General features: G+C 36.7%; 1 protein-coding gene across 4 annotated transcripts in view; it reads left to right on the forward strand.

Annotated features, from left to right (window-relative positions):
- The first annotated feature begins 350 nt into the window (after positions 1 to 350).
- RPGRIP1L (RPGRIP1 like) overlaps positions 351 to 12,871 on the forward strand; it is a 35,469-nt gene continuing 22,948 nt past the window's right edge. For 3 of the 4 annotated variants that reach the window (XR_012056030.1, XR_012056031.1, XM_012573169.5), the window contains exons 1-8: positions 351 to 468; positions 2,647 to 2,738; positions 3,513 to 3,657; positions 5,594 to 5,892; positions 7,071 to 7,170; positions 8,572 to 8,715; positions 9,895 to 10,000; positions 12,014 to 12,160. Coding sequence is in view for 2 of the 4 variants with exons in the window: in XM_012573169.5 (XP_012428623.5) it covers positions 2,654 to 2,738; positions 3,513 to 3,657; positions 5,594 to 5,892; positions 7,071 to 7,170; positions 8,572 to 8,715; positions 9,895 to 10,000; positions 12,014 to 12,160 (1,026 nt within the window). In the remaining 2 variants the exon portion in view is untranslated. Of the gene's footprint in view, positions 944 to 2,646; positions 2,739 to 3,512; positions 3,658 to 5,593; positions 5,893 to 7,070; positions 7,171 to 8,571; positions 8,716 to 9,894; positions 10,001 to 12,013; positions 12,161 to 12,871 lie in introns of all 4 variants that reach the window. The other variant, XM_030272704.4, reaches the window with a different exon arrangement.

Here is a 12,871-nt window from a genome sequence, read left to right on the forward strand (position 1 = left end):
GCCAAGAATAGAAATCTCATCGAACTATGGGACTCTGAATAGAAGGAAGGACTGTTTGCCGAAATCCTGGCCTCAGGCAAAATTTTCCCTGTAAAAACCACTTGTACCAGAATGGTGGTGTGGGCACAGAGGAAAACCTCTGCTGAGGCTTTCTCTGTTGCATACCCAGCGCCGACCCCGGGCTCGGCACTGTTCTTTTCCTTGTGGCTGGCTAGATAGAATCTGATTGCAAAATGAAATCCTTTTATTTGTATTTTTAATTTGGCTGGATCAATTTCCATTTATAACAGCTACAACAGCCATCAAGAAAACGTCTACGTGCCGCACATTTGAAGCAGCACCTCCAGCTCCCGGAACTACAACTCCCAGCAGGCAGCGGGGCGCGCGGCGGCGGAAGCGGATGGAGCCGTTTGTCCCGCGGCGGAGGTGGTGGTGTTGTACCGGGGATCGAACCGGGCCGGCGGGGCGGTGAGTGGGAGCGGCGGCTCCTCCTGTGGCCACGGCTCCTCCTGAGGGAACGGCCGCCGGAGCTGCTGAGGGGGCTGCGGCACCGCTGGCTGCAGCGGGCTGTGCCCGGCCGGGGGGCCGGCCTGCGGCGGAGCTCCTGAAGAGATAATGTCAGCCCGTGAGGCCGCTGGCACATGCAGACCAATGAGCTCGATGCCGGTGGGAAAGGCGGTGCCTCACCGTTACATTCAGAGCAGCCCGAGGGGCCCTTTCGGTCGCAGTATCTATTTTGTACCTAAAGAGCGCAAATTGGCCGCTGGGTTCAAGCGGGAGGTGTGTTCCCCTGCCCGAGTATGGGAAAATAGCAAGGAAAGCATCATTCTGGCCGCGTACAAGGCTCATGAAGTTCTAAATCCACATTGAAACAATTAAATATCGTAATTTTTAAGATTTCCCTAGAACCCCCTTCTCTAGAAGTGCTTCCTACCCCTACTGGGTGAGTAATTTACTGATTTAGGTAATCAGTCTTTAGTTCTGCTACTTTGGAACAATGCTGGTGCAACAGTTTGCTTCTGTGAGCTATATAAAAATTTGGATCTAAAGTATGAGGTTTGATTCTCTAGTTTTACGTATTTTTCTCATTACAGGCTGGTCTCGTATAACTCAGCAAAGTCATATGCAGTGTTTTGGAATTTGTCAGATGGTGATAGAAACATTAAATACTGCAGTATATAAGTTAAAGTTACTTGAACTCCAGTAACAATAAAATTCTTGCTTATATCTAACTGGAAGTTCTTATAGGCTAATTCTAGAGATATGGAAATTTTTCCTCTCTTTGTATGTGAAGTTCTTTTCACTTATTTTTGATTAACAAAAGTGCTGAAGTGACTGTATGGTAACTTTTCTTGGAAATAAAATCTCATTAAAATTTATATGGTTCAGCATAGCATCTGGATCTGTCCAGGTATTAATTGCTATTTTATTCTAAATTTCAGTGATGAAAAAGATTGAAAGCAAGACTGACTTGTTGGAAACGGAACTTCCATTAATCCTCTTTGTTCCTTTAGGACAAAGCCATATGGAGACTAGTTTATGATAGAGGGCTTTGCTGGTAGAAGAAGGGCATCACTTAGGCAGTAGTTTTGATGATAAAATGAAGAGATATTTCATGGAATGTCTGTGGATTATACTATGTCACTTCTGTCTTCCGATGCAAGTCTTTTTAACATCACTGTTAATATGCCAGTGGATTCCTAGATATTTTTGGATTCACTAAGGATTTGTATCATCTGAGAGGTGTAACAGTGTGGGGGGAAAGACCATCCTAAGGACTTCATGTGCCTCCTTTTCACGTTGCTTCAGCATTCCTTAATTCTCTACCCAACATTTAATTTTCTGCATTGGAAGACAAGAAAGAAACAGCAGTATTTTCATATATTACAGTGATTAATTAATACTTTCTTAATCTCACTTTGTCATGTAGCTGAACTTTCCCTTGCCCCAAAAAACAAATGTGTTCGGATTTATGAATATCACTCATAGAAATGTGTCTATTTTAAAAAGTAATTTCTCTTAGGACAGTGATTGAAAGAAGACTAAGAGATTGGCAGGTAGCACTGAAATGACTCCATAACCCCCAGCACCTCATTTTAGGGTCCCATTCAGAATGTGAAGGATGGCATTCCTCACCTACCAGTTGATGCCTTAAGCTTTGACCTGATTTAAAATGAATAAACAACTTTTAAAAACCCCACAAAACAAAAACAAATAAATGAAACCACAAAACAAAACAAACCACCAAAAAACCCCAAAAACACAGAAGAAACCCCATCAGGTCCTCCTCCCACATCCACCTGGAAATATGGCCTTAGCCCAAAGATTTCTGAAGAGAATCTAGAACTAGAGCTTTAAAAGCTCATACATTCTGCAAGCATTAAATACAATTGGAGCTAGCTACTGCATAACCAAATAAACCATATTTTGTGCATGGATTAAAAATGGTATAACGTTAAGCCTGAAGGTTTTGATTTCCTCTGAGGAATTCAGTTGAGATAGGAGCATTTACAGTAATACACGGGTTGGTCATTCCAGTGAATCTGTCATTACTTTTGCCATCATTTTATTTGATGTTTTGTAGTCCATTCTAGTCTCACAGTTTAAATTGCAGATAGAGAAGCATTTGAATTTTGTTGTTCCTAGGTAAGCCATGCCTGTTTCAGCTGATGAAACTGTGGGGAACCTGGCTGTGAGAGATACAGTCCTTACTCCAGCTGGAATTGAAGAATTACAAGGTTTGTACCTTGTAATTCTAAGGTGCTTTATTGTATGCTCTTTCCTGAAATTGCAGACTTCAATCAGTGTCTTCCTTAGCTTCATTCACAAAATGAAGTTCAAAATCTGGGTTAAATTTTGAAAGGTAGAGTGACTCATTCTATGTTCAAGTAGGTTGTTGTAAAAGAGTAATTGCTGTGAGATACTAGAAACTGGAAAGCTCATCAAGCTATAACATTCATCCTTCCAGAAAGAAAGGATGCTTTTTTGCTGAACTGAGGACAAGGTCAGATCCATTTAAGAAAATGGGAACCAAAAGTGCTGTGCAGTTCTTATATGTTACTCAGCTGCTATTAGAATGGAACTGCTGGTCTTAGTCTTCTTAGTAATTTTCATAACTGTGAGTTAATTCTTTCAAGCATCAAGAGATTATGTTCACTTTGAAACAGATGAGAAAACATCTCAATGGTAATGTTCATCCAATCTTTTGATTAGTATGTTTCACCATTCCTGGTTGCTTGCTAAATTGTTATCTTTGCATTGCCTGGTAGGTAATCAGTTTGCTGCATCATTTGAACTACATTCTTTTTAGTCTCTTAGAGAAAGGAAAAAGGAAGTGATTAGCCTGCCAATAAGTCTGAGGAAATTAATCAGTAGACTGAAACAAGTGTAAAATATCATATTACTTGAAAATTTTTGTTAATTTTTTTTCAGAATTTCAAAGTGAGTTAGACTTTGAATTATGTGTTGTTTAATGTATTGAAGGTAATTTAAAATTGCCTTGGTTTGGGTAGAATCATCATCTATACAGAATGTAAAAGCTCGACAAGTCATATCAAAAATCAGTCGGGAGGAACTGGAAGACAGATTTATTCGTCTGCGTGATGACCACATCCTACTCAAACAGTATGCCAATAAGCAAGAGAAGAAAATTAAAAGGTATGGGTTATCTTTATCCCCTTAAAGCATCATGAATAAATTAAAAATCATGCTGATTTCTCTCAGAGCACGTTTTAATGCAGTAGCAAAAATCACCCACTGGACATGATTTTTGTATTGAATTCTACAGTCTGTTGTCTCTGAATATGTGAGATGGTTTTTACAGGGACCCCTATTAGATCTCCCTGTACAGGGGTACACTGCTGTCTGCTACATCAGAGATGATACCTTGGATTCCCAGCTGTGCTGGTGGAGTGTTCTGGTAATTGGAGAGCAGGCTGTAGAAGCCTAATGGTTCTTCAGGCGTTTCATTCTAGAATCAAAATGGTTTGTCCAGAGAGATTCTGCCCCTTTTTTGTCCCAATCTGTCTTTCAAGAAGTTGAATAGCATCTAGCTTTTTATTGGTGAACTAGCACTAAATTGTCTTTATAATCATCACTCCTTTATTCAGTGTAGTAGATAACTGTCACATTATGTCACAGATAAGCTGGCTTCTACTGGGTAATTAATTTGGCTACAGATAAGAAATCCTGCCAGCTCCATAAAACTGGCACCTGAGTTGACTGACAGTAACCTCAGTCAATTACATTCCATCCTGAGCTGCAGACATGTCACTGGTTTGGGAGCTGAGTGGTGTCAAAGATCAGGCCAATGAGCTATCCATCCAGACTGGGGTGCCAAAGATCAGGCCAATGAGCTATCCAGACTGGGGTGTCAAAGATCAGGCCAATGAGCTATCCATCCAGACTGGGGTGCCAAAGATCAGACCAATGTGCTATCCAGACTGGGGTGCCAAAGATCAGGCCAATGAGCTATCCAGACTGGGGTGCCAAAGATCAGGCCAATGAGCTATCCAGACTGGGGTGCCAAAGATCAGGCCAATGAGCTATCCAGACTGGGGTGCCAAAGATCAGGCCAATGAGCTATCCAGTCTGGGTTTTTCAGACCCCTGTATAAAGAGGGGCTTGAGGAATAAACACGCTCTTTTGCCACATGGACATCGGGGTGTGTGTTGTCCCTGTCCCCAGCCACTGACACCTCGAAACATAAGAGATAACTTAAACGTAATAGATAATTAAGCATAATAGATACCTTCAGTGAAGAAGTCCCAAATAGCATGGGGAGCACAGTACCCAGTTTACCCACAAATATACAAGCAACTTTAGGCTGATTATTAAACTCAGTGTCTTAAGATTTGTGTGCTAATCTTTGCCAGGATTTAGTGTGGTGGCAAACTGATCTGGACTGTGAAGAACTGTTTGTAGTATTACAGTATTGCAGAAGGGCTCAATGCTGTGACTGTTTGCATTGTGCTAATTTTTAACAAAGTCTTTCTGCATCTAAGCCAGTTTCTGGTGAAGAGCTAAGGAATTCTTCAAAGGGTAGTTGAAAATATTGCCTATTTCATGCTTTAGTATTGCCTATTTTGTACTTTAAAGTCCAAACCATTATTTTCTTTTGACTCAGTATTCAGTGAGCCACTTTCCAGTTGACCAGCATTACATAATTTCCGTCTTTTCTGTCAGATTGTTGTCAAATACAAGATTGTAGATTATGTGAATTGTTTTGTTATTTCAAATGGCAGGTCCTATATTTCTGTGTGCAGGAAATACTGCTCATCATCCACTTACACCAACTGGGTGTATTCACAGTCCACTTAGGTAAAATTGCATACAATGTAAATGTGTCTTTCCTTTACTAACCTTGAGTGATAAGCCTTAGGAAACTGTTATTTGTCAGTGCTATAAAACAGATTGCTGCTCAGTGGTATCAGTTCAAGGAGTTTGTCACAGGCAACAATAGTTTTATCAAAACTTGAAATTTATTATCAGACGTTCTCCACTGACGTATCCACAGTGGTTATGTTCTTTTCAACAGAATACTTTTTATGTTGACTTTTCGCATAATTTTTTTTTTTTTAATTATTTTCCCCAGAACGACCACCAAGTTAATACGGCTCATTAATGATAAAAGAAAATGTGACCAGGCTGGCTCTGGACCCAAGCGGCTGGGTCAGGCTCTGGAGCTGGAAGAAATGATTGAGGATTTGCAAGAAAAAGTTCGTGAGCTTGAGAAACAGAATGAGAGCCTCCGCCACAAACTCATTTCAACTAAACAGCAGCTCCAGATTCAAGGCCACAGGCCTTGTCTCTACAGCTCCGTTCAAGCTCGTGTCAACACTGGTCTCAGAAAAGAGAGAGAGACTGCTGGCATGCCAGAGCACACCAAGAAGGGTATAAGTCACTTTTATTAAAACAGCAGACTCTTTGATTGCACTTGAAACCATGATTCTGAATTTCAAAACATCTCTAGTGCAGATCAGAAAATATGCGGAGCAATTACTGAGTGATAAAATGCCTGGAAAAAATAAGGATAATAATAAGCTGCCTGTAAGGTATTAAGAGATAAGAAAACTCTACAAATAATAATTAGAGCTTCCTGTATCTGCTTTTTGTTTAGCTGATTTAAAAATACCATGGAAAGCTAATCAGGTATGGATGTTCTGTAAATACTTGCTTTCTTTATTGAGTGCAATCATCTAAGAAATACCATTTGAACAAAAGTAAACAAAAAAAAATTCTAGGCATACACACACACACACACACACATATATATGTGTGTATTGCAATTACCAGTACCTTAAAATAACGCATAAAGGTCAAAATTCGAAATAGGTCAAGTTAATGCAGCAAATTAGGTAAGTTTTTCAGGCATTTTGGAGAACTGCTGGTATCATTGTACCTTGAACCTAAGTGATGCAATTCTGAGGACTGAGGGATGGCTGCCTTAATTTAATTGTGGCTTTGAAATGAAATGTATTTGGTCCCACCTCAAAACTTTTTTAATTTCTTCTTTCTAAGAGTAGGAGAAAAATGTGGAGAAACCATTGCATTTGCTCCTTAAGTAATACTTCTTCCTTAATTAATTTCTCACTTCTTCACCATGGTCTTAGGATGCTTCTAAACAACACAAGGAAATTATCTGCACTGCAACTAAAATACAGTCCTAACAATTGCATGTCTGGGTGAATGACACTTGGGATTTTGCAATGAAATTGCTGAGAAAAAGTGATTACAAGTCCATGTTCCTGTCTAATAATACTGATATTTTTCTTCTTTGAAGACGTCATCTCTGTCCTCTGTCTTTGAAAGTAAAATCTTCTAAAAATCTTTCAGGACATGTTTTTAACAGTTTACTTTAGCACTGTTCGGCATTGCCCATCCTTCAGATTTTACATCAGCTTATGTTGTGCATACTGTGATTATTTCTTTCCATGTGGTTTTGATGTAAAAATACTTTTAATGACATCTATATAGAAGTTGCAATTGTTTGTACTGTATTAAGTTAGTTAGTTTGTTAAAAGCTTTCTCATTCAGCAAGTTAAAAATTTCTCCTTTTTTTTCATATTCAGGAATGAGATTTCAAAGTTTAGAAGTGAGATCATCTGACCCTGTGCTCCCCAAATATGAACAGAGTCTGCTTGAGGATTCAAGGGCTGAAATCAGAAATTTGTATGATTTTCATATTACTTTTTTTGTCATTATAGTTCTTAGAACTTACAGTTTTCTTGAAGAAAAAAAAAGTGTATCTTTTAAGAAGTTTTCAGTTCAGAAAATAAAATGGTTGGTTCTGACAATTATAACACTGGTAACCATGCAGAATATTAAGGAAAACAGGAAATCAGGTATTTAGAATGCAAAATGTAGGTACATAAGAATTTGGCAAAAAGTTAACACTGGTCTCCAGTGATGAGACTCTCTGCTAGGATGCAATGCCTGCCTTGTTTGTTATGGGTCAAAGCTGACAAAAGAAGAAAGAACCTTAGCTGCAAAATTTTTACCAATGTAAGTCCTAAAATGTGCACCACCATGCAAGTGGTAACTATGTGGATGTGTTTTGCTGATGCATTTAAGTTTCATTCCTAGAGGCAGACAGATTTTATGGATGAGTCCAAAAAGCACAGTATTGGGATAGTTATGTAAAATTATTCTGATTCACTTTTGCATTTTGAAGTGTGGTTTGTAATTCAGCTCCACGTTTCAAATTAAATTGACACTTAGGAAACCCTTACAATATCCTTGATGTAGTGATAGCATGAGAATAGAGAGATGTTACATAAAAAAGGTAGCTAGCATCTAATTTAAAGATATTGAGGTGTCTGATTAGAATACTTTTCTTCTCTGAATTGTGTGTTTAGAACCTGGGTTTTCTAAAAGCTGTTTGTTTATTTTCACAGTGATTTACTTAAATCAGATTATCATCTACATTCTCTGTAAATGCTAAGTTTCCAGTTAATGGGCATGCTAAGTTTAGAAATACATGGATTAATGTGCAATCATTTTTTTGTGCTTGAAATTTTATAAATGCAAAGATTAACTGGAATCATAAGAAACAATTGTATGGAAATATTCCTATACATTTTTTTATTGCGTTTTTTGGATAAATTCCACTGGTATAAATTTCACTGTTTAAAACACATCTTTTGATTTTATTTTCTTTTTTGATTTTTTGGGGGTTTAGATTTTTACATCTCAGAATAAAAGCTTTAAAATTGCTTTCAGTGCTCCATCCATTGAATATCTAATTTTGTGATAGCTAGTAATGGTGTTTTACTTTTGAGAAACCATCTAATCCTAATGGATTAGGAGGATACTTCTAATACAGAGTGTAAGAAACCATGAACAACAGTGTTTTAGTGAGGTCCTGCTAAGCATTATTCAGTCCACAGAAACATTTATTTTGTGTTGCGCTTTCATAGCAATTTAAACTCATAAGCCTCTCTTGTGACGTATGTTATTAGGAAATACAGATTTTGCTGAACACTTAAAAGTTTGGCTTACTTGAGTACTCTTTTTTTTCCCTTTTTAAAAATATATAGCTGGTTTTAGAATGTAGGATGCTTGTGTTTGCAGGGAGAGAGTCATTGAGTCCCAAAAGAACCAAATTGAAGAACTAGACCGTGCCAGAGAGTTTCTTGGGAGTCAACTAAGAAGGAAAGAAAAGGAAATTGAAGAATCCACCCTACGGCTGAAAGAGCAGGGTACAGCAAGCCAAAGGTATGGTGAAAAATTAAGATCTTCCATAAAGTCAGGAAGAGTTATATCATAATGTTTGTAGGTAGGTGTGGAAGTTACTACTTCTGTAAAGAAATATAGGCCTTATTAATTTTTGTCTGGTTGGTGAAACCAAGCCATAAAATATTTTGCCAAATAGCATGGATAATTCTAAGCAGGAGCTAGCTACAATAATAAGTTATGATGTTTTTTTCATAAATAAGAAAAAAAGTTCATAATTACCATTTTAGAGAATTCTTTTCCAACTGATACAGGTTCAGTTGAAATTCAAGTCATAAAATTTTGATCACCTATTTTTCCTTCACTTTAATTCTTGTCAAATTTTAGGTGTAGCTTCATAGTGGATAATTTAATTGTTCACTAGTATTCAATAATTTGGAGTCTACAAATAGAAAAATACTGGCTCTGCTGTTGCAGAAAATGTTGAGATAAATGAAAGTCTCTAACCATGTTTTGGTATTAGAGAGCAACATTGCTTTATTCACTTAGCTATTTTGCAGATATTTAAGCTTTGTAGCCCCTTCACTTGTTCCAGCATGGCATTGTGATAATTTGTCCAGCATGTCTAAAGTAGACAAGTACTGGAAGAGAAATTGCCTTTTCAGATATTGAAAATCTATTCTGATTTTATCATTATTTATATTAATGAAAACCCAAACTGGTTTCTCCTCTCATACTTGTAGAAATAATGGGGTTTCTAATACACAGTACAGTACAGGCTCAAATTAATCTTAGAATTGTAAGATTATCTGCATAGATATTAAATTATTTTCATGTAATTATGACACACTGGAAGCTTGTGTGAATACCAGACTTAAGATGTTACAGTCTAAATTGCTAGCTCACACATTCTTTGCAGTATTTGATAGGTGGAAACTTCACAGAATGGTGTTCAACTGGCACTGAATGCTTTGGATGGTGGGAGAGAGGGAAAACAATCTCTTTAGGCATAGGATTGTTTATTGTATAAAACTGTATATGACAGAAAAAAAACCAAAGATGTACATATATTGATTGAAGTTGCTGTGTCATCAAACAGTAAAATGTTTATTTACCTAAACTCTCTAGTGTGAACTATAGAAGAACAAATTAATTTGGCTATTATATGCTACATCTTCTTTGAAATATGTGTTTATGAAGCATTTGGTTTTAATTTTGAAGGCTAAACATTCAGGACAATGTGGAAATGATCAAGGTCCGTAAGCAGCTTGCTGAGAAAAGCAATGCTCTTTCGGCAATGGAAGGAAGATTTCTCCAGCTTGAAGAGGTAATTGCAGTTTGATCAGTAGCATTCCTATATCTTATTGCATAAGAATGCTAAACAGAAGACAAATTACACATAGTTCATGATTCAAAGTCAATACTGAGTACATAAAAATCAATCAAATCCTACATTGCATTCAAACTACTCCAGATGTAGTAGGGATTTTTAGTCTTCATCTCTCTTTTTCTTCAGCAGGGTCTAGCAGGTCTTAGTGATTTCATCTGCATAGTCATACCAGGCAGATTATGAAGAATGAGCTGAGTTGTCTGGCTGTGGAAGCAGATCCCTGATCATTTAAAGAGAGGACTTTGATTTAGATGTACTGATTAACCAAAAAAGAGTACCAAGCCCCCTCCACTTTATTACTCTTTGCTGAAGTTTGAGCAGTTTGGCTGTTCTGCTGTTAGGATTTAACCTCTGCTCATATGTTCATGGAAATTATTTTAGAGGACTGCTTTAAGTAATAATTTTCCTTATAAAAAGAGCAATTTTATGAAAATATCTCCAGAACATGCAATTGCATGGTAGATTATCTAAAGGTTTTAATTATACTGCTTTTTCCTGTATGTATATGGAAAACTGCATATGCATACAAAGGTGGTATGATAATACCTTGGCAATGTGAAACTTCCTGTAAGGAGGAATCCTATCTGCAATAGAGCCTTATTAAGTATCCAGGATTAAGAAGTGGAAGCACTGAGTATCCTTATAAACTCTAAATTTCTGTATGCTTATTGTAAACATGCTAAATAACACTTGTGTAATTAGATTTTTGTTTGATTCCTTTTTTTGCCCATGTTTTCTGTTTCTGCGTTTTGTTTTGCTTTGCCTTCTTCCCCCTCTTCAGTGTAACTCCTGTATCTTCTCTGCCAAACTAGGAAAAGGTTTAACATGGCTTTTTGTCTTCTTTCTCTTTAAGAAATCTAAAATAGAGAGAGTTTAACTCTAGAATTTAGAATTCTCTCTATTTATAACTATAAAATAACTATTTCTTTTTATTTATTATTTCAATGCTAACATTGTGTATTCACCATGATTTTTGTCTTCCTGAGAAATGAATATGAAAAGCTGAAGATCAAGTTGGTGACTGATTTTTCATGGGTTTTTTGTTAATTTCCAATCTGTTTAGACTGCATGTGAACGTAAACAATTTTTACAGGATTAACATTTAGCTTCTCCATTTAACTACTTTGTAGGAATATTGTATGGAAAAAATGAAGCTAACTTCTTTATGTCTAAAAGCATTAAACATTAACTATATTCATGTATGTATTTGGCATAAATTATCATCCAGTCATTTTATGAAACAGGAGACTGGGCTTTCAACTATTTTATCTCAAATCGTAGTTTGAATGTGATTTACATGTGAATTTTTAATGAATGAGGCTTAACTACAAGATTTTAGGCAGTATAATATTAACTAATATTCTGAAAATAGAAACTCTATCAGCATCCTCCATTTAATTTTAAAATTGGTTAAATGTGTCATCAAAGTAAATGAAAATATAAAGGAAATCAGAAGTCCTTATTAAAGTTCTTCTAGCTTGGAAATAGAGCTGAATGCATGAGGGTTGTCAGAGACTCCTATATCTACAATTGTGTGTATGTGTATCTATAAGTATCAAGATTTATATGTATGTGTGTGTATATGTGTATTAAATATAAAAGAGAGCTGTGGACAACATTGATTTCTGCTTGCTGCTGCAGTGCTTTTTGGTTAGCATGTCCAACCACTGTAACCACTGCAAAATCTTTTAGTTGCTTTACAGATTTATTTGTCATTTTCATCATGAGTAAACTGAAGATTTGATGTTCATGAGGGCAACCAGGTCACTTTGTACTGGCCTTTCTAACTGGGAAGTGGAAGTTACTTTCAGTTACTTGGTTCAAGAATGTGTCCTGCTGATCCCATTGAGAACATCTACTAATAGCACCTTGAGAGCCCCCTGTGGAAATAGACAGTATGAGAACATTCTACTAGGTCTGATTTCCATATTCCTTCCTTCCTTTTCACAGAACCTAAAGAACTTGAAGACCAACCATGATGCTTTATTAGCAAAAGGTGATGAACTGAATGTTCAGCTTAAAGAGGAGCGGTTAAAGTGCTTCAATCTTCAGAAAGAATTGCAGTCGGTGACTATTTCAAACAGAAGGACAGAAGAGGTGAGACTGTGTTCAAGAGATCTTGAATCTGCTTGAAGTACATATAGATAAGAGAAGAGTTAATGACCTTTTAATTGTGGAAATGTGAATAGATGTTTCAAACACATTTAGAAGACTGACCTGGTGATAAATATACTTTTATCCCATTAAAAAAAGAAAAACAGTGGTTGCTGCTTGCATTTGGTAGAATATCAACCACACTTGATCCCTGTGCCACATAGTCACTGCACCCGTGTTTGGACAATAGTTGAGGTTAAAGCATAGGATTTCATATCAATTCTGATACTGAAAAAGTGGCTTGTTAACTGAAAGAAAATGATACTTAATTTATTGATAATAGTTTTTTAGTATTCTTTCAACCAGATTTAATTCTTGTACATTATAGTGTTATGTCTGATTTAGCAGTTCAAATCAGTTACTTCTGTTTCTTTGTCTAGAGGCTCTCAGACTAATGTCATCCACACTTAGGGCTAGAAATCAAGTGGTTTATTCCTCATTCTCTTCAATGCATGAGGAGTAAGAGTCTGCAATCTTACTTGTTTTTCTGTTACATTTCGTAGTAAATTTAGTTTAACCACCTGGTTTACCTATTTTAAATGTATTTTGTATGAACCAAGTTTACCAAGATTATCTCATAGGTACTTCCTCCAAGCCTTTTAACTATTGCAATGCATGAAGGTATGTTCTTGGTATATCATAGCTTTAAAGTTA

Source organism: Taeniopygia guttata, chromosome 4A (assembly GCF_048771995.1).
Source record: "Taeniopygia guttata chromosome 4A, bTaeGut7.mat, whole genome shotgun sequence".
Lineage (NCBI taxonomy): Eukaryota > Metazoa > Chordata > Aves > Passeriformes > Estrildidae > Taeniopygia > Taeniopygia guttata.